General features: G+C 53.4%; 4 protein-coding genes across 4 annotated transcripts; 2 read left to right on the forward strand and 2 right to left on the reverse strand.

Annotated features, from left to right (window-relative positions):
• Window positions 1-4,547: 4,547 nt before the first annotated feature.
• ENH_00012590 (histone deactylase, putative) lies at window positions 4,548-10,411 on the forward strand (the record flags this gene model as incomplete). Its single annotated transcript, XM_013584217.1, has 10 exons — window positions 4,548-4,830; window positions 4,928-6,291; window positions 6,428-6,567; window positions 6,723-6,952; window positions 7,155-7,233; window positions 7,648-7,727; window positions 7,930-8,027; window positions 8,285-8,507; window positions 8,635-8,685; window positions 8,829-10,411. 10 exons carry the CDS (start codon window positions 4,548-4,550, stop codon window positions 10,409-10,411), a joined length of 4,131 nt encoding a protein of 1,376 aa, XP_013439671.1.
• A 1,037-nt stretch (window positions 10,412-11,448) lies between these two features.
• Window positions 11,449-14,095, reverse strand: ENH_00012600 (hypothetical protein, conserved; the record flags this gene model as incomplete). Its single annotated transcript, XM_013584218.1, has 6 exons — window positions 11,449-11,520; window positions 11,950-12,150; window positions 12,281-12,427; window positions 12,885-12,983; window positions 13,218-13,539; window positions 13,746-14,095. 6 exons carry the CDS (start codon window positions 14,093-14,095, stop codon window positions 11,449-11,451), a joined length of 1,191 nt encoding a protein of 396 aa, XP_013439672.1.
• A 1,057-nt stretch (window positions 14,096-15,152) lies between these two features.
• Window positions 15,153-16,928, forward strand: ENH_00012610 (hypothetical protein, conserved; the record flags this gene model as incomplete). The annotated part of the gene is made up of 1 exon (XM_013584219.1): window positions 15,153-16,928. One exon carries the CDS (start codon window positions 15,153-15,155, stop codon window positions 16,926-16,928), a length of 1,776 nt encoding a protein of 591 aa, XP_013439673.1.
• A 298-nt stretch (window positions 16,929-17,226) lies between these two features.
• Window positions 17,227-27,803, reverse strand: ENH_00012620 (hypothetical protein, conserved; the record flags this gene model as incomplete). The annotated part of the gene is made up of 27 exons (XM_013584220.1): window positions 17,227-17,301; window positions 17,463-17,540; window positions 17,682-17,783; window positions 17,869-17,991; window positions 18,193-18,377; window positions 19,188-19,294; window positions 19,462-20,007; window positions 20,719-21,275; window positions 21,658-21,774; window positions 22,120-22,180; window positions 22,547-22,728; window positions 22,940-22,989; window positions 23,190-23,307; window positions 23,655-23,737; window positions 24,177-24,309; window positions 24,532-24,598; window positions 24,944-25,010; window positions 25,122-25,204; window positions 25,355-25,456; window positions 25,582-25,634; window positions 25,822-25,898; window positions 26,170-26,226; window positions 26,365-26,506; window positions 26,642-26,716; window positions 26,985-27,094; window positions 27,202-27,303; window positions 27,623-27,803. 27 exons carry the CDS (start codon window positions 27,801-27,803, stop codon window positions 17,227-17,229), a joined length of 3,633 nt encoding a protein of 1,210 aa, XP_013439674.1.
• Window positions 27,804-27,971: the final 168 nt, after the last annotated feature.

Here is a 27,971-nt window from a genome sequence, read left to right on the forward strand (position 1 = left end):
GGTTATGAAGTGCGCTGCAATCAACCGTACAAACGCGAGAGAAACTTATCAGAGGTAGGAAGCTTTGTTCAGTGGACTGGGCAAATACGCAGTGCTACTGTGGGCGTAAGAGAAAATCAAGGGGAAACACAAACCGCTAGTAAAGCTCTAGCTTCACGACGAAGTCTTGCATTTTGTGAAGCTCGAAGAGGCCTAATTCGAAGAGGCCTACAAATATATTTTGAGATCTAAGGTATATTGGAGACCTCAACGCACAAGAACTGAATTATACGCATTGTTACCGACTCGAAAAGCGAAATTACTTCATCGCAGGCACTGTTAACGTTGCATGGACACGCACGACTGCGTTGGCTTGTCATGTCCCTGCCTTTCTCAAAACTGCCTTTATGCTTTCGAAATGCGTTGCTGAAGAATCCTCTAACCATCCGTTAGTGGGCCACTGGAGTGTATATCTCTACATATGGTCCTATCAGCGATGAGAATCAGCTATCCCACCCAGATACTCAACAGTACAGCTTGCGTGATGGAAAGAGCTGCAAAAGGAAATTTGGAGAAAGCCTTCTAAAAATGGCTTGCCTTTGTGCCCGCTGATGATGGTATTGGCCGAAGCTCCACAACTGCTTTCCTCAGTGACCCCGCCTTGACTACCTAGGACGAAATGGGATGCAAAAGCTCGAAAGAGCTTCTGCTCCAAGCCTTTATTTGCGTGGACCATCTGTGAGGGAGGAAACGCAACTTTTGTCATGAAAATCCCCGTTGGCTGGAAGTCTCGGGGGTATGGAAGACAGCGGGCGGCAGGTGCCGCCCGCAAGCGGTGCAAATGCAAAAGTCCGAATCAGCACGCTCCAACATTAGGCATCCCACACCCAAAATGCTACCCGTTTGAGACTGCACATACATGTACGTTAAACGTCCCAGCTAGGCCTTATTGGCGGATCATAGCTTAACCCATTGAGGCCCAGTGAAGAGCATTTGGCCCCGGCCGGTGCGGCGTCTCGCATGCATTCCAAGGCAGGGCGCCCCACCATGACCGGGATGACTCAGGCAAAACACAATTCCTCTAGATCCCGTCTACGGATAGCCCGACTTACTAAGAGCCGCTTATAACTACACCTTCATCGGCTACACGTGAGCTCGGCGGGATGAGACCCGGCAGCTCCAGCAGTGTCTGTGAGCGCGATAACGGAAAAGCGTTTAGAAAGGCACTTCTCCAGGCTAAAAGAAAGTGGAAATCCTTGCAAATCAATGAAAACGCTCCGATGCTGAGCAAATAGTAGTCTGAGGCCTAACCAAAGTAGGAAACATTGAAGTGACTGACGGTGGCAATTCCGTGAACTTCGAGCTGCTCGGGGTATTCAGCAGCATTTTTGGAGGTTTATACACACGGCAAGAGCGATAGTTGCACCTTCGCAGTGCTTACGCGCGACGTCTCCCGGGTGCAGGGTGCTTGAACTAAGGAGACGCCGTGGGTAGGAGTTCAGTGCGCAGCAATACAGTGTAGCCCAGAAATGGATTTCAAGGTTATATAGTTCAGAACATGTGGTTTGACGTACTAAACGGAAGTGATAAACGCGTGAAAGGGACCTAGTTGTGGTAGAAAAACGAGATACATCCACGAGATAGACTAAGACTGTATCACAGTAGCTTTACTGAAGACCATTGGTGACTGCCGTTATTGGCTAAGAGCTATGGCCACACTGAGCTAGCCAGCACAGGGAGGGGAGGAAGTGACATTTAACGAACACGGAGCAACATAAAGCTTATTCTTCTTAACGCAAACAGAAGATCAGATGACTGCCAGATTCAGTAGTTAGAATAGAGAGTAGGTTGCGTCTCCGTCTGACGATGAACGAATTATCAAAGAGGCGATTAGGATCCAGATCTACGCAGCAATTTTCTCTCGCACCGAATACCCACTGGTGACAAACTCACAAAGTATGATAGGAGAGACCGACAATGTTAAAGCTTAAAAAATGGATGGATTCGGTAATATTTTCGCAACAGGTAACCACAGCCCACAGAGAAACTCTGTTATACAGATTAAGGCTCATATTCCTTTGTACAGTCATAAAAACCTGTGTATACGCCCAAAGCTGTGTGAGTGACATCTCGCTAATTATGCGTCCACGTTTCCGCCACTGGTACCCCGCTTCGCATACCACTGGTAAGCAGTAACTATTAACTATCGCTCCGTGCCACTGAGTGCCACTTCCCAAGATCCACTGGCACCAGCCTAATAAACAATGCATACTGACGTTACCCAATCACGTCTGTGCTACTCTCAGCAACAAATACGACAGGTATTGCATTTATTCGGCATAGCAGAGCAGAGCCGTCTCCTCGCGCTGAGGTGTCGTCGGTACGCCCGATTTTTGCTGTCTGTTGGAGCACATGCCAGCTGAGATATTGAACTGAAGTATGGCCGAAAAGTCTTCAAACAAACTGCATTTTCTCAGTAGGAATCAGAACAAACTTCTACTCTAGGGTGTATCTTTCACTTTGGACAAGGCCAATTCGCCCGCCTTCTTGTTCCTAATTTAAAGCATTTGCTATTTCAGAACAGTATTTCGCGTCAAAAAGTGAGAGTACTTAGGGAAGACTGCATATCTCACCCTTTATTTGGGGTAAAGATCTGTAGAGCCACAATGTAGCACTGAAAATACCCCCAGAAAGGCTACACAATGTGCCTCATTATAGGGAAATGCTGGCCAAGCAATGATGCATAGTAAATCGCACATCAAGCACTGACCCATTTTACAGTTTTTTGCATCATATTCGGGGAGCTAGAAGCGTTCCCGTGAAGTAGAAGTGGCTATCGTGGTGGCATCTGCCCTAGGCTCCGGCATTCAAGGGACGGAGTGTTTCATGATTCAACAAAGGCGCATTCGACGTTTAAGCAGCTCGACACGGCTACTACTGAGGCAGGAACCAGATTCCCCTCGTGGCATGCACTGGAAGACGCTAAAACATCCCCCTACTGTCCCCTTCCGGCCCCGTCCCCCCTTGTTAGGGCCCAACGGCTTGTTGCTTCCAACGAGCTCCCGCTACTCTCCTCAGTCCTGCCCGTATCCAATGCTGTCGTGTGTGGCCCCTCACAGAGCCGAACGTCCCTTCATATACACAGAAACTTCGGGTAAGTCCTGCTGTGCGCCTCGCCCCCTTAAAGGAAGGCGAGTCCTGTCATGCCGTGGAAGGCGTGTCAGCTGCATCCTTTCTCATCAACATACCTTAAAAAAATCTAATTTCCTTTTACAACTGCGTGATCTGCGGATTTAAACTAAGCAAAGCTCAGCATCCTACCCGCTTGATCCAACCACACAACGTATACCTATGCTCCGCAGGACACCGAACGGCAGCCAAGGGTCGGACCTTCTGCGCAGTTGTCGCGCCTTTCGCATCAACTAGTGCTGACATTTTTTTGTAAAAAAATACGTTTTGTGTATATATTGAACTTCAATAGATGGAATAAATTGGGACAATGCCCACTTCCCCCTCTGCCGCACCCAACTACCGGCAACGCCGCGTGAGTGCAGCAGCAGATGAAGCGCGGGGTGAGCAGCAGCGACGGCAGCAGGCAGCAGCAGCAGCACCAGCAGCAGGTCGGCCTGCTATTGTGGCTTTTTGCTGTGAATTGATGACAAAGTGCTTCTTTTTTGCAGGAGCCGTTTATTTTCTCCTGTGGAAGCCTAACGGGAAAAATTTGGGGCCCGAATGCCCTCCAGATTTTGAGCTGTTGCGCTGCAGCAGCTGTAGCGGTGCGCAGGCAGCAGCTGCAGCAGCAGCAGCACCCCGCCTGCAGCTGCCCGTGTGCTGCAGCAGCAGCAGGCTGCCTCGAGGCTTTCGCAGCGCGATCCGTTCCCACCGGACGGCTCTCTTTCCTACTTCGTTCTAGGGGCCTTTTAAGGCTCCGTCCCCAGAGTTTGTTTATTTTTGTTGCTTGAGGGTGGTCCTTCGTCCCTCTTCTAACTCAAGGAGAGGAGGACTCCCCACCGCTAACGTTTCTTTGCAAGGGGGCCCTTCTCGGAGGTATATCGTAGGACAGATAGACAACTACTAATTTGTTCGGGGCGGGATTTTATCTGTTTAGCTCCTGAGGCTAGAAACCCCCCGAATTCAGTATAACGTGGCTAAGTGTCCGTATACTGGGTGCACATGGCAGTCTCCGTGGCCGAGAGTCCTCCGTACACAACAGCTTCTCGTCTGGGGTGAAGCTTGCGGGCCCCACACCGGCTGGTCCACTGGGCTGGTGGTCGTGTTGAGCCTTCCATCGACTCATCCCTCCCATATTCGGAGCACAAAAGGTTTCACACCGAGGCAACATTTGCAGCGGCTGCCGCAGTGACCCAGGCAGTGACTGCAGCAGCTTGTACTGCCTGGCCTGCCGCAGCACACGTAGCAGCCGCTACACAAATAGCGGCAGTTGTAGCAGTCGTAGTGGCTGCAGCAGGCTTGACAGGACGGACAACAATTCTGGGAGGGGCTACTGCGGCAGCGGGTACATGAACTCATCGTGCAACGCAGCAGCAGCTGCTGCGGCAGGGGCATAAATGAGACCAGAAGCGGACCCCGCTTGCCCTCCCGTGGCACTGGGCATGGCGGACTGCGCTGTTTTTGTGTCTCCCCAAGGCGGCGTGTCGCTTGCCAGAAGCACCAGCAGTGGCAGCGCGCCGACTGGGCCTCACCAGCCTCTGCTGCACCTTACTGGGGACGTGTCTTGCTACAGAGAGGGGACACTGCATCGCCTGATTGCTGCGAGAAACATCCCGGGTGTCCGCCAGTGGCTGAGCAATCCGTTCTGCCGAGATACAATCAACGACTTCAACCATGCAGGTCAGCTGCTGTTACTGTTGCTCTCCCCGCACGTTAGAGATGCAGGGCAGGCAATGACGAACACAGTTGTGATTTAGTTTTTCGTGTTTTTGTACAGGTGAAACGCCCCTTCACGTGGCGCTGCATGTCTGCGAGCCGCGTATACTGTCGCTGCTCCTCAACCCGCCTCCCGTTCAGATGCCGCCGCAGTGCCTCTTGGCCTGCAGCAGCAGCAGCAGCGGCGGAGGAGGAGAGTGCGTGGGTGTAGCGCCGAGCGGGGAGGGAACTTCTGCCCACGGGGAGTGGGCTACTGATGCAGCGAATGCAGCAGCAGCAGCAGCAGCAGCAACTGTGGACTTCTCTCTCCCGCTTGACGATATCCCAGCCCTCCACATTCTTGTTGGCAGGTCCTCCTTTGCTCACGTGCGGGCAGACGCTGCAGAGTGTCTGCGGCGGCTGCTGCATCACGTGGGGCTGCTGCACATGACCACTGGAGGCTCGCGTGTATGCAGCAGATGCACCTTCACAGCAACAAGCAGCAGGGGCAGAAGCATCAGCAGTGGCAACTGCCCTCCTAGGGTTGAGTGCGGTCTCCAGGAACTGGACTTGGATGCCACTGACGGGAGCGGGAAGACGGCCTTGCACGTTGCTGCTGCAGGAGGAGGGGCTGCTGCAGTCGAGCTGCTGCTGCACGCAGGAGCGGACCCGCTTATTGCGGACAAGAGGGGCCTTCTGCCGCTGCATGTGGCTGTCGACAGCCGCTCTGTTGGATGTCTGCTGCTGCTGCTGGCGCACACTTTCCCGGAAGATTGCTTCTACTGGTGTGACAAGCTGGAGCAGCAGCAGCAGGACCGGTTGGTAGTCGGCAGCGCAGCTGAGGCAGCATCCGTGGGGGGATGTCCTGATGCCAGGGCACCAAAGAAGGTTGTGCTGCAGCGGGCTGAACGGAGGCCCTTGGTGCATTGTGCGACCAGCAGCAGTTTGGTGTACCGCATAGCACGCCGGTGCGTGCGGCGCTGCTCTTTCCGCTGCCTGGCCGCGCTGTTATCTTACCCCTTAGTTGCTGCCTGCAGCAACAGGAGCGAGCCGTCAGCGGAGGCTCCTGAATCGGTTATGGCTCTGCAGCTGCTGCACGCGCAGCAGTTGCAGGAACTCGTCAGCCTCGCCCGCCGTAGTGGCTGCCTTCAGTTGTTTCTCTCAACTCTCTCTGAGTTGGTGGACGCTGAACCGTCTCACTCCGTCGCCGAGGCAGTTATCGCAGAGGCCACAGGGGGCCGGGGGCCCTTGCAGGGTCCCATTGCGTACGTACAGCAGCGTTGCAGTCGCAGTGGCCGGTGCTACCGCGTTCCGGAGGCTGCTGGGACCCTCTTGGCTACCCACGAGAGCTGCATGCATCACTTGCCTTTGCCCGAGCCATCAGACTTCCCGGTTAAGAGGTTCAAGCTGATGCAGAGGTTCCCGGAGAACCCAAGCAGGCTTGAGGTGCGACACTGTGGTTCTCCGGGTTTAGAATTAGGTCTTTTTTGCTAGCCTCCATTCGCCGCCTATAGTTGTATCAGGAGAGCCAAGTGCATCTTTCCTATGCTGCATTGTTCACTGCTACGGACTGGCCTTGCAGGTGCTGGTGCATCCGTCCTCTGGGGTTCTGAAGGCTGCGGAGTTTCGTCACCTGGATTGGATTGATAACGCGGCTCCAGCCTCCTTGGCAGACATTCTTCGGGTTCACGATGTTAGCTATATATTCAAGCTTAAGCAGAAGTGAGCAATGGGTTTTGGTAGGGCGTCGACCCCTGCACGCGCTGCTGCACAGACTGGCGGACCTAAGCTGTTGCTTTGTTGCGTCTTTTGCTTTTGCTTCCGAAGTTGCACCTGCGTGGTGACTCTCCCATGCTTTGTGTCTTTTTGGGCCTCAGAATCCGCAGCACCTTTGGTACGCGGTCAGTGAATAAGTCGTTCTCCGGCAGCAGCAGTAGCAGCAGTTATGGTGGGCCGAGTCCCGTGGATCAGTTTGCCTACTCATTTGCTGACGGAGACACTCCTGTGACAGCGCTCAGCTGGGAAGCAGCAACTAGTGCGGCCGGCACTGTTATTGCTGCAGTAGATGCCGTTTGCACTGGCGCCAAAGTGAACGCCTTCTGTGCGGGTGAGCGGCAGCTGCAGCAAGGGTAGCGTGTGCCGGCTGAGCGGCGGTATACAGCAAGTGGCTACGCGATACTTCGTTGAGTGCTCGTCCGTGTTATTGATGAAGCTTGTGTTACTGCTCTAAACTGGAGTAGCAGCAGCAGCAGCTTGTTCTCTTCTGCTCCAGAATCTGCTGTCAAGTGTACGTCGGTTTTTCGCTGCAGTGCGGCCCCCAGGCCACCACTTGGGAAGCTGGGGAGCAGCGCAGACGGCCCCTTACGCCCTTACCGACGAGGATATCGCGTAAATCTTTTGCCAATTCCCTCACTTTTCTGCCTGTACATGGGTATATACGTGTGTATGGCGCATTCGTGTGTACTGTGCTGGCGCACCAGAAGCTGATGCATTTTTATGCATATTACATGTGTGAATAGTGTACGTGAACGTGCTTGGATTGAACCACGTGTGCATCCCCAATGTGTGCACCTGCACGCGCATCTGCACAATAGATGCGCGAGCGTGCATCATTGTATATGAATAGTAATGGGAGTGTGTAGCTAGGCCTCAGGACTCAGAAGCTGCTGTTCAGATTCGTGGGAGTCCTTCCTAGGGTTGTTGTACGTACTTTTGGAGTGGTGCCTGTTCACCACTTCGGGAGTGCATGGGCCGTGTGGTTTAGGGTTGCTGGCTAGACCTTGTGTGGCTTTGTGACTTCAGCGCTGGGAGTCAGGGTTTTTGCGTGCTAAATAATGTGGCAATTGGGGCTGCGTACGCTCGCTACAATTACGCACATAAAGGTTCGTTGGGACAGCGCACTCTTTTGGAGCTTAGAGATTGCGCACTATTGCTAGACTCAACAGTACACTGTAGAACAGTTTAATTATTTTTAATTAGAAAAAGCCCCTTTGTTTCTTTTTGTGTGTAGTAGTTGCTGGTGTGAAGCATGCGGCTGTTGCTTTTGCCAATCGATTCTACGGCTGCTGCTGATGCTGCGCCCAGGTATCCGGCGCATTGCTATTGTCGATTTCGATGCTCATCATGGAAACGGCACTGAACAAATCATGCGCAATGTCGGCCTTAAATTCAGAAAGCTGCAGGTGAATATAGAGGGCCGGAATCACTGGAAGCCCTGCGCCAGGCACTAGGTCCTATAGTGAAAAACAGCGACTATCAGTTTCGTTGCTGTCTTCGCTGTAGGAATTTCTGCTGTTGCTGACTGTACTGTTGTTCCGAGCTTTAATTGCGGTCCTATCTACGCACTTTAGTAGTGGCAGTTGAGAATTTGCTTCTTGGATATTCGTCCGTACGTACATCTGGCTTTTGGGGACGTGCCTGTTCATTGGATGTGGCTCAGGGGTTATCAGCGTTGCTGGCTGATGGAAGCTCGCCCGCGGCAGGACAGCGCACGCATCGGGAGGCACCCTGGGGACCTCCATCAGATTCATGGGAAGCGGAGGGGGCTCGAGCGCCGCCAGAGGACGGTGCAGCTCTCCAGGACGTTCCTGTTCAGCTCCCCATGTGGTTAGGATGGCGCGACGAGAACGACTCAGAGGAGTTGTTCTTTGCATCTATACATGGTTAGTCATATGTTAGTCATATGAGGACGTTACTGGTCTGGTGTAGCAAAGCTGCTGCTGTCACGACCGCGTTGTGCTGCCTTCACGTATATCACTTGCAGCCTGAGCGTGCTTTTGCTTCCTGCAGCGTTCGACGGCAACTTCTACCCGGGTACGGGCGCGGATTGTGAGGATTTTGGTAAGTCTTCCTAAGTTTCCCTGGCTTGTTGGCTGTAGCTGCTCGTCCACGTTGAGTTGTGCCTGTTGGTTTGTGGGACGTCCTAGTATGGGAGTCGGGTTCGAATGCGGGGAACCAATGGCTGGCTTTTGGTATTGCTGCAGGCGGCCCCACTATCCTGAACGTAACGATGCCTGTGCATGGGGCTTGCTCGACGCCTGTGGAGGGATCAGAAGGAGATCCGTGCTGCCGGTGCGAGCGTTGCAGCGAACAAAGTTGCATTGGGCCGAAACCCCGTGGTGCTCATCTGGGTACTGCAGCGGCAGATGCTACCTGTGCTTCTGGGGATGAGGGTGGCTATCGGTGCCACTACTGCCGGCGACCTGGTTTGTCACCACGCTCCATCCGCAGTCGCTTGCTATTCAAGCATCGCGTTTTGAGTCGCTTGGAGGCATTTAGGCCCGACTTGATATTTCTGAGTGCGGGCTTTGACGGACACATCAAAGACCCTATTGGGGGTGAAGCCGTGGGGTGGACTGAGGATGACTTCCACTGGCTTACCATGCAGGTGCAGCGAGTGGCGCACCGGCACTGTAGAGGCCGCTGCATCAGCGTACTGGAAGGTGGCTACAACGTGAGGGGTGGGTCTATTTCCCCGCTGGCTCTCTGCGTGCGTGAACATGTGAGGGCCCTCGTCAAGGCGGCTCACATGCAGCAAGAGATTGACGCCCACATGCAAGCGCAGCAGGCTCATGCAGCAGCTGCAGAAGCTCACAGTCAGGTGCATGCGAAGACTGTAGCAGGCGTTCATCAGGAGGCCAGACGGTTAGCAGCGGGAGGTCTACAGAGTGTCGCTGGTAGCACCGGGGAGGAGCCGCATCAGGAGGGACGTGTCACTCCCACACCCCATCCGGAGGGTAGCGACCAGCTGGACCAGGAGGGCCCTTGGGCAGAACCGGACCTGTCAGACTACGGGAGCGACAGTGGCTTTTCGAGCTCAGAAGATGAGACAGATGCGTTCTTAGAGGAATGTGAAGCACCAGATCGTGAGAGCGCAGTTACAGAAGAGGAAGCGGGGGAAAGCGGGCCTCCAGCAGCTCCAGTAGCACCAGGGAACCCATACGTCGCAACGTCGAGCCAACCTCCTTTCTGTGCGGGCGTTACTTCCCAGGGGCACACGGTGCAGCCAGCTGCCGTGCCTTTCATTGCCTCTTTTGAGGACGTTCCCCAGCATAGTTTTGGTCCCACTGTGGGGGCAGCCACCACGTATGTGCACCCGCCGGTGCCTGGGGACCCTTGTTGTAAAGAGCACGTGGTGAGGACCGTACTCCAGCCCACAGTAGCAGCAGCAGCAGCTGGGGCGGGGCAATGGGTCGGCCATGAAGACCAGCGCGTTTTTCACACTATTCAAGAAGGAATAACGAGCCCTTCAGCGATCTCCTCGCTCTCTGATGACACTGCAGCGGCCTGCAGCGGCCCTGACGCTGCTACCGGAACGGCCGCAGCTGCGCAACCAGCAGGAGGCTTTCTTGTGGGGGCTCCGTGTCTCACTGGCTCTGTGGTTCCGGCCGCAGCTACAGGGCCGCCCCCTTTGCCGCATCAGCAACCCAGCACTGTGTTGGCGACCTCCACAAGTGCCAGCGATGCTGAGGCATCGCCGCGTGTGGAGGAGCACGTAGCAGCAGAAGTGGGGGAGCCGTACAGCAAAGCCCAGAGGTTGCAGTTTCTCTGTGGGTTTCCAGGATAGGTGATTATAAGTGTGGCGGATTTGGGTTTGGCCTTGGAAGAGCATGGTGGCCAGCGCTAATACTGGTCTAGGATGGCTGTGGAGATGCGCCTGCCGTACTTGCAGGGGTCTCTAGTGAGGCGGAGGAATTAGAATCCGTTTTTGAAGAGGGCAGGCCTACTTGCGGTGCCGGGGTCGTCTAGCGTGTATGCGTGCATACGGGATAGCCCCGGTACAGCTTGGCGCTGCCTTCGTGACCGCAGCTTGTTGTCTAGATGGTGAGAGTGTGGTTTAGTTGCCAGACTGCAGTCCAGCAGACAGAGGGGCTCCAGGGCCCAACGCGCTAACCAGAAGCAGCCAAGTGTATGTCCAGCCAGTAGGTGCGCAAGTGAGCTGGAGTGTGCGGCAGCGTCATCTCATCGTCGTCTTCTTGCACAGCGCAGCGCCCGCCGCAGCTGTTTGTGCGCGGATGGGAGCTTTTGGGGCTGGAGGCGGTTCTATAGTGCACGCAACTGGCCCCTTGCGTTGTGTCTGTAGTCTGCATCTCACTGGGAGAGCAGAAATTAGAATATAAAGGGGGTCAGTAAGAAGATGTGTGTCTATGGGCCCTCGATGCGCGCAGCAGGAGCAGCGTTGCTGCTACCCCATCGCGTCCCGGCGATGGGGTAAGCACTGTCAGTCGTGCCCTCAGTTTGGTGCGTAGGAGCTGCGGCCGGCAGGTTTTGCTGTTGCCAAAGCTGCTGCGTTTCTTTTTGTGGTGGATTTTCGAAACCGAAGGCCTGCCAGAGGTGCATTTAAATGCGTGCATCGTTGTGTTAACGCTTATTGTCTAGGCTTTATCTATCCCTAGGGAGCATCGTTGTTCCAGGGTTCCAATGCAGGCGGATAGTTAACAGCAGTAGCAGCGCAACTACGGCCACAGAGTCAGTTTGGCACAAGCGAACTACTAGGTGCCTGCTGCCGTTGTGGGCCAGCAGCTGCTTCCGTGTAGCTTCTGCTGCAACTTCCGTACGTAGCTCACGAGTACCCCAAGAGGTACTCGTAGATTAGCGGCACTTCTACTCCTCAGCAGCTGCGAGCTCAATAAGCTTCATGGATGTACGCTGTTCCTCCTCTATCTTGGCCTTGTCCTGCGCATACAACCCATTCGCATTCAAAAAACATGGTGCGCGCAGTACTGAAAGCCTATCACGGGCTGGTGGGTGAACTCCGACAGGCTCGGGCATGTGCTCTCCATACATATCCAGGACACCGAAGCCAGACAAAAGGCAAGCACTGGGGCAAGAGGCTGCAATGTGGCGGCTCCCCTTGCGCCGTGCAAACGGGAAATCGAGCTTTGAAGACGGTGTGAGCGGAAGTGGACTAAGAATGATGAATTCCTTGTAAAAAAACGCGGGACAATACAAACCTTGAACATCAACGAATACAATGAACATGCAATAATGATGCACATCACATTTAAGCGGAAAATACGTATTGCAAAGCAACGCACATGGCAAGCACACATATCTGCTGAAGGCTAAGATACAGCGCTACGCTAGCTAGGTTTGACAGAGCACCTCGTCAGATGGGGTTAGGCGGATGATGCGGTTACAAATGGAGACAAGGTCCGTCTCCTTGCTGAAGCGGCCTTGGCTCTTTAGTGCCTCTGCCAACTTGTGCAACTCCTCTTTTGTCACACAAAGGAAACGCCCGCGGTCGTCCAACACTCCACACAGTCGGCCCCCTTCCTGCAGGCATTCTATCCGTTTCACGCAATCCTGCAGCAGAACAACCACAAAGGCTGAACTCAGGTTTGCTGCAGTAGGCCGCCGTTGCTCTGCTGCATCGTTTGAGGCGGCAAATGGAAGGAAAAGGCGGGAAACGGGTTGAAAAAAACCGAGAAAGCACCTTCGTTTTAAGACCGAACTCCGCCGCTATTTCATCTAGCTCAACAGCTTTGCGCATTCGAATAAAACTCAAAAATTGCTCCAGTCGTTTGGCCTCTTCCTCCGGGGTGACGTGCAGCTCTCCCTCGGCCTCAACTTCAAACGTTTTCTGCAAAGTGTCCCAGAGAATGCATGTGAAAGCGCAAACAATGCATGCACGCATCAAGCAAGCTGCAATTTTGCGCGCTGTTACCACTCAAATAGGGGGAAATGGAGCTAATGCACTTGCACATTCCCTATGGAGGTATGGCCGCTGGCCTGTGACGCTGCTGTTTTGCAGTCCGTTTCCAAAAGTGAATACGGATGTGAGCGTATATCCCACGAGTTTGCAAGCACATGGACGCATACATACCTATACACTGCTGACCACGCCTAAAGCTTGGACCTTAGGATTTGAAACATACTCTCCCTACACCTTTGGCGGGAAGCAAACCTCCAATTCGTCAGGCGCACTTTACAAACACTGCCTCACTGGCCTTGTGGCTGCGGCAATTCTACCGGCCCCACTCAGTTCAGAGTCTTATGTAGTGCATCCTAGCCCTAGAGCTAGATCTCGCGTGCCTTACCTTCCATTCTTCGTATTCCTCCTGTTCTTTTTTTCGCTTTTCTTCAGCTAATCGTTCCTCTTCAGCTTCGCGTTCAGCTCGCAGCCTGTCTCTCTCAGCCTGAAAATAAGAAGCGCCAAAAATCAGCAGGTAGTCCTACTGCAGCAGGGCGCACCCAACTGACTATTCGTCATTAAAGGGGATCAGGTTCTCCACGCTCCGTCGACAATCTAGCAAGAGCTGAAGGTCTGTAGAGGAAGCCGGTCATGGAGGCAGAGCCCTCGGGCAGGCACCTGTGAGGGGCAATGAAGCTTCTGAGACAGCGTTTACGCGTGCAACCATAGCGAACAGTACCTGACGCTTCCTGTATGCCTCCTGCTTTGCCTGCTTGTTAGACATATGTGCCGCGCCCTCATGATCCGACTCTGATGCAGCTTCGGCAGCAGCAGCAGCGGCTGCAGCTGCTGCCGCCAGAGCTGCGGCTTCTCCCTGCTGCCGCCTTTGCTCGCGACGCTGCTCCCGCTCTTCCTTTTTCTTCTGAGCCGCTTGAAGGTCTGTACTGGTGGCGTATGTGGAGCTCCGGGCTGCGGAGGCTCCTGCGCCCCCGGCCATGAGTTCCTCCAAAGCCGACCGGTCTACATTCCGCCTGCGGGCTTCGCCAGTCCGCGACTGCGGCCTGCAATACGCACAAAATACAGGACCCTAGGCCGCTGCCCTTGACTGCTAGGGATCAAGCTGCCGGCGGCAGAGCCTTAGTTAAACGCAACGCGCTTCACTCATGCAAAAGGTATACTTATATTGAGCCCTTGAGCACCAGCCCGTCGAGACATTCTGACGGAACAGGCGCAGTGCTTGTCTCCGCAGAATGAAAGCTTAGCTCACGAGCTTGATGTTGAGCTGTAAAAACGGTCCTTGAAGAAGTAGAAGGCGCCCGCAATCGCGACACAAGCAAGTCCAATGGCAACGGCCACTGCCGATGTGTCCATAATGCCCACAGCTTCTTCCTCACGGTGATGGCGCTGCTGTTGTGTCGCCTCAGACAGCATAAAAGAGCTCGAGACGGTCAAAAGCGCTGTGGCGACCCCGCATCGCAGCCCCTTTGATGTGTACTGGACCAGCTTCTGAGGGCTGAGGGGCACGTGGGGCTTCTGAGGTCCCATCATGGCGCAGTAAGGGACCGAAAGACGTTTAAACACGGACGAAAGACAATAACGATTACCGCAGCTTCCCATCTGCCTGACGCAGGGGAACTGTGGTGATCTGTCGTCGTGTGACAGAAGGGAGGGTCTACGCTGCACGAACTCGCGTAGACGTCGCCATTATAGAAATCAAAGTAGGGACACAGATGTGCGGAGCCTGACGCTAATGTGAGGAATAGAATGGGATGCAGTGCAATTAGAGTAAGAGATTAGTACGCCACAGCAGAATCCATGGGATGTCTTCGTGAACCGCCGCCTAGGCGTGCACAAGCAAAGAATGAGCCCAAAGCCCGACACTTTCTAATAATTATTACGGAATATAATGTTAAGTAAGACTTGCATGGGTGGAGAAGAAGAAATGGTGACGTTTTAATTCTTTTAATGCATGAATAGGACGTTTGCTGAGCAAGCGCTGCAGGCCCGAGCTCAAATGAGCCCCGTAAATGACAAGCTCCCGCATGCACGGAGATCCGATGCGTGAATTATATTTGAACTTCCATCGCGATGTTGGCGAATAATGGCTGTCAAATTTTTAATCTGAATATGTGCTTTCGCCGCTCTCTTGGCTAGCCCATCACGAGCAGCAACTGTGCAGGTGCATGTATAAGCCTACAATACAGTTATGTGTGGAGACACGGGGTGTTCAGAAACAAATTTGCCTCAACAGTTCTGTGTTTCGATATTCTTATATTCATGGACCTGCGGCTTTGCCACAGTTTGACTGCATGTGCTACCTTTGGACCGTCAGATTACAGCCGCCCCAGTAGAGGGCAACAACTTTGCCTCAACAGTTCTGTGTTTCGATATTCTTATATTCACGGACCTGCGGCTTTGCCACAATTTGACTGCATGTGCTACCTTTGGACCGTCAGATTACAGCCGCCCCAGTAGAAGGCAACCTTAGAAATGAACCACCGAGCCTGCGTCTTCCCGCCTTTGGTAACGTCATTTTCAAGCGAGCAACAGAAGTTTTAGGTGGCATTTCTTGCCACTTAATCAGCATATCCCATATGCAGCTTTCCTCTGGTGAGGTCCGCTGCTGCTTCGGGAGTGGCGTGGACAGAGCAGAGCTTCTGTGAGCTAGGACACAATGCCGCTGCAGACGCAAGCCCTAGGTGCAGCTCCGGTTGCAGTGCATGCAAACAGAACGCACTTCTGGCGAGTGCGTTCTTGCCGCAGCTGCATCAGTCTCTACCGTCGCCATTGCGGCACAGTCAAGTTCTCAGTCAGTAACACCTGTAGGGAGCATGCACCTGCACCGATCACGCGGCTTTCGCCTGCCGGCTCACGTTGCGTGAGCTCTCTTGCCAGCCCCACGGTGGTGTCCGAGGCTCCATGGGCCTTTCCTGCCTTCGCTGCAGTCCTCGGCATCACCGCTCACTGGAGGTGGCAGAAGAAGCAACAGGCCTTTGTTGAATCGGGCGCATGCGCTGCAGCAGCCAGTTTGCTTGGCGCATTCGCAGACAGTGCAGATAGCGCCAGCCATTCGCAGCTCAAAAGCACCCTTTACGAGTCCTCTGGGGAGTCGACAGAATATGTATACTTGCAAAATCGTGCAGACTCTGCAGCAAATATAGCATCTGCTACAGCTGCCACTGCCACACCTGCTGTTCCCGAGAATGCGGGTGACATGCTGCTGTTCTTCCACGGCGGTCTTTGTGGGAGTGACCAGCTTCTGGCTTCAGGCCTGCGTTTCCCGCCCAGTATTCAACACTTGCTGCTAATCAATAGACAAGGCTATTTGCGTTCGTGTGTTCCTACTTTGTGGGAAGCATTCCAGCAGCAGCAACCTTACAGACGCAAGAGGGTCGCTTCCAGTGCTGAAGGAGCTACCTGCGTCACTGCGGAGGACAGAGCCCGGCTGTGCAGAAATCGTCTTTGGCACCAGGCGGCGCTGTTCAACAACGTAGTAAGTCGCGTGCTGCAGCTGCAGAAGGAGCAACAGCTTTCCACCGCTGCAGAGCTCCAGAAATCCGAAGTTGGGCTTCACCTTCTGGGCGTTGGTGTTGGCTGTGCTCATGCAATTGCATTCGGCCATTTCTTCCCCCGTAAGGTGCGCAGCATTTCCTTAGTGGAGCCCGTGCTGCAGCTGCAGGCGAAAACAGCTGGGGGACCTTTAGAGGCACACGTCTTAAACCGTGTTGCGGTATACAGACGGCTACTGGAGCGTCTGCCCAAGGGCTCTGTTAGAGTCCCAGTGCCGCCTCCTAAAATCTCTGGCCTTGAATGGATCGCCAGCGGCGCGGCGAGGTTGACGCCGGGGGCTGCACTCGCAGTGTTACTTCAGGCAATGGCTTCAAAGCCGTGCCAAGTTCCACCCTCCCTCCAGCAGCTGTTGGAGGCAGGGGAGCAGCAGCCGCCGCTGCTTCAGCAGTTGCTTTGCAATCCTAGGGTCCTCACTAATTTCCCCGGTGGCGCAAATTCGGAGATTCCAGAGCACGTACAGCAGCAGCGTCAGACACTGAAGGAAAAACAGGAGCTCTACAGACAGCTGCTGCTGCGAGTGCAACACGTCAGCGGCAGTTGCTTCTTGGCCGCGCGCCTTCCTGGGTTCATTGAAGACTGTCTGCTGCTCGCACCATGGCACGGAGAAGCTCCAGAGGCCAGCATCGCAGGCTGGCTGTTTGAGTGTTTAGCAAGGCTGCAAGTGCCACGTCTGATTGTGCTTGCGGGGAAAGGCAGCAGCAGCAACAGCGAACTCGAGAGATATCGTAGTCTTTCAGGAGACTCTACCGCGCCAGTAGAGGCTGTGGATCTGCCTGAGGCTCACCCGCAGACTCTCTTACTGACGCATGCTACGCAGCTAAACGTGCTACTGCGGCGGTTTCAGTCTAGGACTGTTTCCACAGCCTCTTCGGCGGGCTGAGGCACGGAGGCTAAACTACAGGTCATTAAGATCCAGAGCATGCAAATGCGTGCAGTTTGACAGACATCTGGGGCCGGTTCGTGGGAAGCACAAGTAGCGGTAGCAGTATCCGCAGACAGTGCAGTGTACTGGTACACACCGCAAATGATACCAAAGCCACTTGGCTAGGAGCTGAGGCTTTCACTGCAGCCACTACTGTGGGAATAGCTTCAGTTAGTCAGAGGCAGGCCTATCTCAGGTTGGTGTTGTGAGGAGCCCCTGTTCTCGCTAGTGCTGGTGGAGTTCCCCTGCCCACAGTTTACGGATTCCATCCCGATTCCGCTGATCCCTGATCCAGCCACATTGTAAACGCTGCGATGCGGTACCGGAGAACCTGCATGCAATAAACCAACTCCAGCACGAATCTTCACGAGAATGAGGGTCCCTTTTCTACTCTCCCCGACCGCCGGCACAAAAGGGCGAAAAGCAATGCGCACAGCTCTACGGTTGCGCATTTGGGAGTTAGGATCTAGACTTGCAATCAAAGGAACCCACCGAGCATAACACCACTGCTTGCTCAATGTAAGAGCTGCAGAGACGCATGCGCAGTCTCTCCCGGGCCTTCTCCATGAGCTGCATGCACAGGCGCACAAACGAAAAGGCAAAACGTGGTCGTAGACAGTCTCAGTAAAGTAAACACAGCTTCAGAAACTGCAATGCTTCAAGGACTCGGCAGTGCTGCACAGAAAAACCTAATATGTGTTTGTATTTTACAGAGTCGTCAGCCGCGGCGTAGGGCAAATCTGTAGCAGACGCCATCCAGGGAAGCTGGCCTTTAGCCTCGAGTTGGGTTGCGACCTCGGTGGCGTCCACAAGCTGCAAGCACGCATGCATACAACTGGAACACTAAATCCCTGACCTGAAATACTTCCCCCAAGCCCTGGCCATCGCGAAAGCGTACACTTTCGCGCTTCTCTTTGATATGCTCTAGGAATGCAGCCACTGAAGGCTGCACGTCTTTCAGCAAGACGGAGAAAGCGGTTGACGACGTGCCAAGGGTTCGGCTGAGGGCCCGATGCCACAGCTGCAACCACAGCAGCAGCACGTTTGGCACAACAGCTGTCTTTGTATTCTTTCTTTCCACTGTTAGGCGCAACTGAAAACGGCAAGGCACCCTGTTGAGGCGTTGTTTCTGCGGCCACTGCTGCAGTCTCTCTTGACCAGCTGTTGCCGGTAGGACTCATTACAGATGAGACAGTGTGGTCCCTTTACTTTGCATGCTTACCACGAGTTGCTGAAGAACGGATAAAAACAGGGCTAAGGAGACACTTGCGACTTGGCTCAAGCCAAACATCGCATCAAAAACAGGCAAGCGGAGGCCCTTAACCTCTGTGGTTAATGCCGGCCCGTCGATGCCCTTCAGTTCCCGAATGCGGGCCAAAACGGCATCGCAACAGCTCGTGAAGCACTCTGCATAAACGCGAACTAAAACAAACAAGCCCTCAGCCCTAATTCGGCATCACTTATCACTCTGTACCTATCTGGCGACGCACAGCGGTCAACACAAGAAGCATGCTGATCTGTGTACTAAAGAGACAACCAACGTATGATGCTGGGGAGCACAAACCTCGGCAGCCATCCAGGGCCTCGCGAATGTGACTGGCCTGCAAAACTGTCGAATCAGTAGAGTCATCCACTTTATTACTCTGAATTAAGCATTCACATCAGACGGCACCGAACCAGCAAAATACAGAAGATGCCCGAGCAAGCACATGCAGTACGCTGCCAATCGCATCCACAAGCGCACGCGCAAGCAATATACACCTTGTACAAAGTCCACGGAGAAGCACAGAACAATTCACCGCCCACAAGCTACAAAGCCACCGGGGTGTGCTCGCCTCTTCCTGATTCTTGAGCTTCATGGCTTTTATGAGGATCCCGAGAGTCGCGCACTGGTGGGAATAGAGGGCCTTAAGCAACCCGCAGCTGCTGCAGGAGCAATGAGCAGTGCCGAGGACCTCGGTCTGCCGAGAGGAAGCAGACGGCCAGGCAGAACGCACACACCCACATCCTGGGCCTGAATGCAATCAGCCCGACTCAGCCACAAAGTCTATACATTCATCTGCCCCAAGAACACACATCCAATTCTTCTGCAAGCCTCGAACACTTATTCAAATAAAGGGGTTGGACTTCCTCAGTAACCTCTTTACGAAGTGGACTGTGGCCTTTAAGCCATCAGCCCTCTACCAGAAGTCGGGGATGCTGGAGGTGTCATCGTACCATCTGTGACTTGTTGAAGTTCCGCGATAAGGTCTTCAGCCGCGCGAAGCCTATCATCTTGAAACTCAGCGGACGGCTGCATCACCGTCAATATCAGGCGAAGGCGTCTGCAGCGCCATCAGCACAAGCCGCTCCCTGAAATCCTCTGCACCGGCCTTCTGCATAGATTTTTTAGTTACACTGGTAATCGCCAAAGAAGAGCTTAGAGGAGCTGGGATGTAAACGTAGCAGGGTCACAGCGCCTTTAGGGGTGCATGGTTAAGGCCGCCGTTACCTCGTCCTTCCTGGGATTGAGCGAATAAGGGAGCCGACAGCTTCTTTCAGAGCTCCCTCAGTCCCTCCAAGGACGCCGTCTGCCTCCATGCTTTGCGCGTCTGTTCCGCAAGCAGACGCTGCCGTTGCGTTGGCTGGCCGACAGGCAGCGCAGGTCCGGGAGAAGCAGCAGATAGCTTGCGGGTTATTGCTACTTTCTGCAGATGTGACGGAAGCTTCAGCAGCACGCGACACGGGCGCAACACCGTTGGTCATCCTGAGGCTGTTCCCAGCCTCAGGGGCTTCGGGGCATCTTGGGACCTCCTTTGGAAGAGCTCTCACAACGCCCGCGACGGACTGAAGCACATTGACCTCCGCTTGACTCAGTCCGGGTCTGTACAACGAGCCACTGGCTTCCCAAGAAGCAGAGGCCTCTTCCACGGCCCCTGTGGGCAGGGGGGACTCTGGGCTAGGAGGCCCTGAGACGAATTCGTGGCGGGACAGGGCGTGGCTGGCCTCAGCACCCAACAAGCGGCTTGGCCACGCACTGCGCCAGATCTTTGGATGCCTGCGCAGTTTAAAACAGTTCCCATGAGTTCGAAGACAGATGAAACAAGAGGCGCTGCCTGAATTCTACAGAGGAAGACAGGCTGGATAATAACGCGTTCAAAGTCCGATTCGACAACATGAACACGAATCCACAGCGCGCAACGTCTACCTTTCGGACGGGCGGCAAACAAAGTGGCCACTGATCAGAGAAGGGGTTAATAAGGAAATTGAATGTGAAGTTGTGACTTTTCTCGATATGTGACAATGAACACAGTCACACCCTTAAGCACACCCCTGTGGGCAGTGGGAAGCAACACACAGCTGCGGGCAATGACCATGCACGGGGCAGCGAAACAGGAACCATACAGACGCAAAGAACAATAACAGGCAATGGACATATATAGATTGAGACACGGTTGTCACACAGCAAAACGAAGAGAGAGGATGGCAAAAAAGGTATAAGGGCCACAGTGTGATAGTAAACGAGGCGCCTACAGCCGCACAACGTAAAATGCTATATGCATAGGCGTAGCCCCCTTCAAAAAGGCGTGAACCCAACAAGGCGAAGCATCAAGCAACAAAATTCCACGAAAAAAAATCCCAGCAAACACAGAAGCTGAGCAGAATATCAGGCAAAAGGAGCTTAGCTCAAGGCAACTCAACACAACGCGGCAGATTAGACAACAGCACAACATGAAATACTACCGTGCAGGATGACGCAGTAGCTCACAGTCCTGACAGCCACACCGCAAACAGAGCTCTTTCTTCTTCGTTGAATGCGGCACTCATTAGTGCATCTTGCGTGGGCTCCGCTGGTGCAGCGGGGCTTGAAGATTCTTGTGGGGCGCCTTCTTGAAGTGTGGGACTTGAAGTGTCTTTTGGGGAACTGGTAGCCCCGTCTTTCCGTTGTAACTGGGCCTTGAGGGCCTGCCTGGACTTGTGAAGTTGCAGGGCTCTGCGAATGGGGTGCGCAAGCTCTCGCGCATAGGCTTCCTCGTGTGTCACTAGACTGACAGAGGTTAGCCCCAAGTCTGAGCAGGTAAGGGGTGCCAGGGCACCAAAAGAAACGCCCGCTGGGGCCTTTTTAAGGAGACCACCTTGCAGCCCTCTATCTGCATGGCTGAGGCCAGCCGCCGTGAGCCACCACTCCACCGGGCCCCGGCAAAGCGCAGCAGCGCGCAAACACCCTGACTGCAGCAACGGAGCAAGCGGCTGCGAGTGAAGAGAACTCGAAAGATTCCAGAAAAGTATGACTTCACTTTGCTCGTACATATGAAAAAACGCTTCCTGGAGGCAAAAAAGACAGAGGGGGCTACAGACAGAGAAAAATTTGCCAGCACACAGATGTAGACGAAGATAAATAGATCCACGAATAGGAACCAATATATGCAATTACACGCACTCGAGGACACACGAGCTGCTATGGATACTTAAATTATCAGCGACGCAAACACAGAGTGCGACAGTAACGAAAAGACGCTCTGCAGATGAGATACCGCAAGAAATAGATGCACACAACGGAAGCCCAAAACGATAACAATTTGCCTGCTACTGATTCGCTACAGATAGCAAATAAAACAGCGCTGGCGACACCTCAATTCAGGCCCCAAGTGTATGCATCCATATACGCAAATTCAAAGTGCGTGTGGAAGCATGCAGTTCTTGTTACCTGTAGCGATGACAGTGTGCCTTCTAGGGAATGCTCAGTGATGAGACCCCACAAGCGAAACTCCGGGATCCATGAGAAGCTCCCCTCTTCAATTGTAGCAGATATATAATCCGCATACTGACAGTTAAAGCACGCATAAAGGCCACAGCAGCGACTCCAGTGTAAAAGCATATGAAAAGCAATGGCCACCGGAAAACACAGGGTAGACGCAACCGAAAAAGTCGGAAAGCTCTAGCAAGAAAAACTGTGACGGGAAGTGATAAGAAAGGCAAAAGGTGATTGACATCATTAGGACAAAACACGTAAAAAAACCGGAAGAGACACGTAGGGTTAAAAGGGCAGAAAAAGTGATGCTCACACGAAACAGAATACATCAAACGAGCACTACACATTACAAACACGCTATATATGGAGGGAGCTGTTGAAAGGCACAAGCGCTGCAGGAACGACTCCTGGTCTCACTGTGTTTGACATTTCTTCCTGCGTTTCTTTCCATAGTTTGCACATTTTGCTCATGTGTGCTCTGCGGCATTGTTGATGGCCACAGCAACAAACAGAGGAGACCCTCTTTCATGAGTCTCACAAGAGGCTTAAGAGGTGCTGGAGGGGCTCTTGTGCTTGTTCCTGCACGGCTGCTGCGTTTGCTGCTTCCGCTACCGCCAAGGGTGCTGCTGCTGCTTTTGAGTACTTAGCAAGAAAACATTTCCCCTAACGTATTTGAGAGCGATAAGACAAAGCCAGTGCAATTATTTCACCATTGGCATCAGCTCCCTACATACTGCAAGCATCTTCAGTAGCTCAGTCACTAATGCTGTTGGCTGTTAAACATAACCATTTGGTCTATGCGAATACCACAGCTCTTAGCGGTGGCAGGGACCTCAAGACCTACAGGCAGCCATAGTCGAAATGAGTGCACGTGAGGTACAGGCCAAGGGAAAGCAGCAGCGACTCCTTTACATCCATTGCAGCAAAGGAGGCATGAATGGAGTAGAGATCCCCAATGACATAAGACAAAGCTACCCGAGTTTGATGTAGCAGCGGGGACGTGCGCAGCTCTTCCATACTCAGGCCCTGCAGCAGGAAATGGAGTGAAAAGATCAGCAGCAGCACAAGTGTCCTTCTTTAGACCTCAACGAATAGCACGTGGACTCGTTCTTACGCAAAGCTGTTCTCTTTCACGTAGGCCGCAAGCAGCGCCGAACGCTTCAGCACTAGCGACAGCATCCAAAACAGAACACAGCGGCAGCAGCAAAAGTAGCAGCCACTGCGGCGATCTTCTTACCGCGTCTACGTATGAGAGGGCTTCAAATAAGAACCGACGCCGCACCCAAGCTAAACACACACAGCAAATTGCAGCCACAGCAGCACTTCAGGGTAAACAGTTTTCCTGTAGGCCTCTGTTGATGATTTTCCCAAAAAAGCTCCGCCAGCACAACCAGTTGGTGCGCCAGCTGCTTCCACTGGTGCGTCAACGGCAGCTAATGCGTAGCAACTGCAGCAAAGGCTTCGCAGCAGCACGAGCAATAACCTACTACTCTCATCTTGGCTGCTGTTGTCTACCTGCGCGTCAACCATTGATTTGTCCCATCTCAGCAAGACTTCGACGGAAACTCCAATGAGCTCTGCCAGCAAAGAATCTATTCTCTGGCGCTGAAAGAGAGACAAAAGCAGAAGCAGCAACAGCCGTGCGGCAACAATGCGTCACTGCTTTGCCCGCAACCAGTGGAGATCCACGCCAGTGCCCCGAAGCAACAAAGAGAAGCAGCAGAGAAAGAAGCCAGCATATGCAACAGCGATGCCGGCAAACAAGAAAACGCAAGGCACTAAGAGGAAGAGATATGCATTGGCGCTACAAAGGGAGAAGGAGGGCATCCAACTGCAGCTGATCCACACTATATTTTCTTCTTGAAGGTAACACTAGCAGTGTCTACACTGGCATCAGAAATATTAGCAGCAAGAACAACGTGAAATTATTCTCCGCCACTTTCATCTTTTACCCCGCTATGTTGCATAAAAAGCTGTCGCCATTCCCGCAGCCGCTGCTCCGAGCTGTCTGTTATGTCTCTCCATTCACCGAGTGCTGCAAGCACCCGAAACCCCAGACAACGCATGCGACACAATCAGTTCACGCCGTGCATGCTGTGCATCCAACACGTCCACCCGTTTCCATTTCTCATTGTATCTCCTTCCTCAAGCTTCTGGCCTCCAGAATCAATGACATTAAGCGTGGAGGCACCCCACGTGAGTCCCTGGGTCTCCCATGCTCTTATAGAAGTGCCCTCAAGTAAGGCCTTCATGCCTCCTTGGCTCAGGCATGGAGTGTGTTAGGGTAAAGACACAAAGTGGCGTCGCAAGTCATGCTGCTTGGGGCTAAGCACAATGAGAAAGAATGAAAGCTCCAAAGGTTGCGCGGTTTCTGAGACGCTGTCATTCGCTTAGACTCCAGTCATTCGCTTAGACTGTAGTCTACTGTCAGAACCTTCACAAACTCAGAAACCCAAATGCTTGTTCATGCGGACCTAAGAGTGACTTGTCTATCGTCAACAAGCTCCGCACGTCCCCCGCCGCCGCCTCAGGCTTAGAAGCAGCTGCCAGTGCCGCAGGCCGCAGCTGCAGCAGGAAATCTCGCGCCTTTAGGCGCTGGAGTTCCGTCTGATGGACCCGCATTGCACAGCACAGCACGGAGGTACGCAGCTACAGAAGCGGCGCAAACAGCAGATGAAGCACCAGCAGCAAGAGTGCAGCGAGTGTTGCAAACAGCAGACCCAGGTGAACGACTGGCGCCCCCAGTTGGAAGGCCGCATTAAGGGGATCCTAAGAGCCCGCCCAAGAAAGTCCTGGTTTCGTGTCGTCAGAACAGCAAAGTAACTTTACCAAGCGGCTCGCATAAGCCCGGAAGAAGCGGAAAGCGCAGAAATGGCTAGAGTAATTTTTAAAGAAGCTGCAGGCGTAGTTCGCAGACAAAAATGGGACACAATAAGACACACTGATGCTTTGAAAGACAAGCAAGCAAGTATATGAAGGGACTATCTTATTCACGGCGCACATACGAAAATGCGGCAGGTACACGGGAGAACAGAGATTCAGAGATGTGCTCAAACAAGACACAAGTGCCGCACTGCATCAGATGCGAAGTGTTGAGCAGCAGCAGCATATCTTTCGGCGTTTCAAATGGCTAGGGCTGTCTCAGTGCGAAAGTAAAAAGTAACAACGGCATCCAGCGAGTGCAGCACTCCAAGCCCGCAAAAGCCTGCCCAAATCTCCACAGCTTTAATCATTAACTGACTTGTGAAGCTCTTCTACAGGATCGCCGTGGCACTCCACTGCCATCCACAAGGCCTCAAGCCCGCGTTCTGCAAAGGCGACAGCAAGCCAGCAAGAACATATTTGTACAAGGGAGCAGAAGGCTTAAATGTAAACAGTCTTGAGGTCGCATCTATGATTTGAAGGGTCCTTCGACGCACCTGATAGCAACCGGTCGTGCCCTTGCAAAATTTCGAGCCCTCTTTGCACTAAAAGATCCAAAGCGGCAGTGGCTCCTTGAAAGCTGCAGGAACAGTGCACGTACGGTGTCACGCCTAGGCAAGGGCTTTTGGGAAGCACGAAACACTGCACGATCTGTTGTTACTGCTATTGTCGTGCTGTTGGCACGCATGCATGCATGCACGGACGCAAGCAGAGAAGCAGGCAGACGAACCTGTTGAAAGATCTCAGCTTCTTTAAGGCCTTTTCTGTCGCTTCCTTGCCGTTGGCTGCAGCAAGGCGGATGAAGGCGCCAATGAACTCGCTGGAAATTTCCCTGAAAACGCAGCCGTTCCACCTGAGGATCACTTGCTCAGTAATTGCTTCACATGGAAAAAAGAGCAAATGACTTTGAATTGAACACATTATGGGATCCCTTGAGAATCTGCAGAGGGGGCTCACGGTCTGTCTACGGCGTTGGCAGCCTCACTAAGAGCATCCTTCAGTTTGCCACTCTTCACACCAAAAGACAAAGCATGCCCACAGCAAATGCAGTTGCAGCCGCAGCACTCGCAGGACCAACCACAGTAACAATAGGAACAGCAGTTCCAGCTACAGCGACATCTCAACAGTGCCGGTAGCAACAGCAGAAGCGAGAAAAGCCGCAGAAGCAGCAGCCGTAGCAGCAGCAGCCGAGGTTACCTCAGTGAGCAGCTGAATCTTCATGGCCTGCAATTCGCCAGGCAGGATGCAGCAATTGGAATACTTTTTCAGAAGCTCTGTACTCAACAAACATTTCAACAAACAAGCGCGCGTCTATACGCATCATACAGCATATGAAGACGCCACACACTTCCATTTGCAAAGTGAGCCACAACACTGATCCAAATAAACTTTCGAGGAATCCGTTCTTGAAAGAGAATTTAAAGGTAGCGTTGTTGGAAAGCGCAGCTAGATAAAAGACTCTTCAATACTACTCTGCCTCTTCCCTTTACGTGCCAAGCCCAAATCTCTGCACGATTTAGCACACATTTTATCTGCACAGCTTACCAAGCGCCTCGTCAGCTCGGTTGCATTGCCGCAAGACGGATATATGGACAATCAGAGCTGCGCCAAACATCACACAAAACGGCAAGGTTCCTATCTAGGGTTTTAGGATCTACGCATTGCCAAAGGGGGCCTCTGCATCTGAAATGCAACAAGAAGACTGAACTGCTGTTGGCAGCTGCTGCCGGGAATTCGCACCTGCGTTTGAATCCTTCAACTGTGTATTCACCTTGGGGTCCTGCATCGTCTGAGGGCTCACTTTGGGAGGGTCCGGCGGCGGTAACTGCTGCAGCAGCAGCTGGGCGAGCTGCAGCTGTCTGTGGGCACTCGGGTGTCGAGACTGTAAAGACAGATAGCAGCAGCTGGCTGACTTTGTTGCCTATACTCCAGCTTTCTTCGCGCACATGTAAAAACGGGGCTATTTGCCAGACAGCCACAACCAGCAGCATATTGAAGACCGCAGGAATTGACCCACAGGCATCAACGCCCAAACTATTGCCCAGAGAAGATAGCGCGGCCGCCGGTAGGACTTGTATAACCGCAGCGCGTGCTGCGGCAGCCGAAAGCACAAACAATTTCAGCAAACAATTCAAAGACAAGTACCTCTCGTGGATAAGAAGGGCCCCAGCTCAGGTCCTCCTGCTTCCTGTCCCGCCTTAGGGGATGAAAGCGCGAAGGATTTGAAGGCAAACGCGAGCAAATTGAAACAAGGGATACAAATGCTTCAGTTTGTTTGGCACCAATGTACGCACTGGCCCCCATATACCCCAAACCCTAAACCCTCCTAGCGAATCGGTGTGGGGGCTCGCCTGAAAGACGTTACAGTCAATCTCGAGGCTGCTGCACATTTCCAGCAGCTGCGCCTCCTCCCGAGCCTCCGCCAGTGTCAAGTTTGGCAGCGCCGCCGTGCGGCAGGGAGAAAGCCGAGCTGATTGCAGCAAAAATGACATTAAAAGCCATTGCAAACAGTGGAAAGCAGTGGGTAGGCCCTGTTGGGCACTTGGTGCAGCACGGACTGCAGCCGACAGGCCTCACTTGTGTTTCGAAGCTCCTTGTGTGCAATGCAGAGAAACTCGTTCAACTCGGGATCATCCCGCGGCAACTGCCGCAACAGGTCGAGGGCCTCTCCAGTCTTTCCTAAGGCGCAGCAGATGCGCAGTCAGCTGCCACCTCGCTGCAGCTGTAGTGCTGTTGTCCAGTTGTTCAATGCGGCGACAGTTACGGACTCAAAAGGCCCCTCACAGGCATTCCGTCATTGTGAATAGAGGAAACAAGACTTCAAAAATGCCAAAGAAGATTTAAACTGATTCAACGAAGGTCTTCATGCGGAAATGTGCCGGCCGGTGCGTGCGGTGGACAGCCCTGAGGCTCAGAAAAGCCTGCCCGCCATTGGGCCTAGAGCAGCAGCAGCACGGAGGCAGCAGCAGCAGCAGCAGCAGCAGCAGCAGCGCCCGACCTTGCCTCGTGAGGATAATGACCTTGATGCTCTTCACCAAGAGGTCGTAGTGCAGCTGCTCCTCAGGGTCACAGTGCAGCTGCTTCTGAGACCAGAGTAGCATCTGATTCGCCGTGCGAATCGCCTGGCGGAAATCTCCGGAGTCTACAGCCACCGTGAGGTTCGAAATGCGGCTCTCCATTTTCCTCTTGGGTTTCTTTTCCCAGCAAAGAGACGCAATCTCGGGCGGCAGCTCCAGCGGAAGCGCTAAAGACCACGGCGCCCTGTCCCGGATAAAAAAGCGCGAGATTCAAGCCTTAACGCCTCCAAAAATGCCAAAAATAGTAACAAATTAGTAACTGCGCCAAGA

The sequence above is a fragment of the Eimeria necatrix genome, genomic scaffold, assembly GCF_000499385.1.
Source record: "Eimeria necatrix Houghton genomic scaffold, Enh_scaff139, whole genome shotgun sequence".
Classification (NCBI taxonomy): Eukaryota; Apicomplexa; class Conoidasida; order Eucoccidiorida; family Eimeriidae; genus Eimeria; species Eimeria necatrix.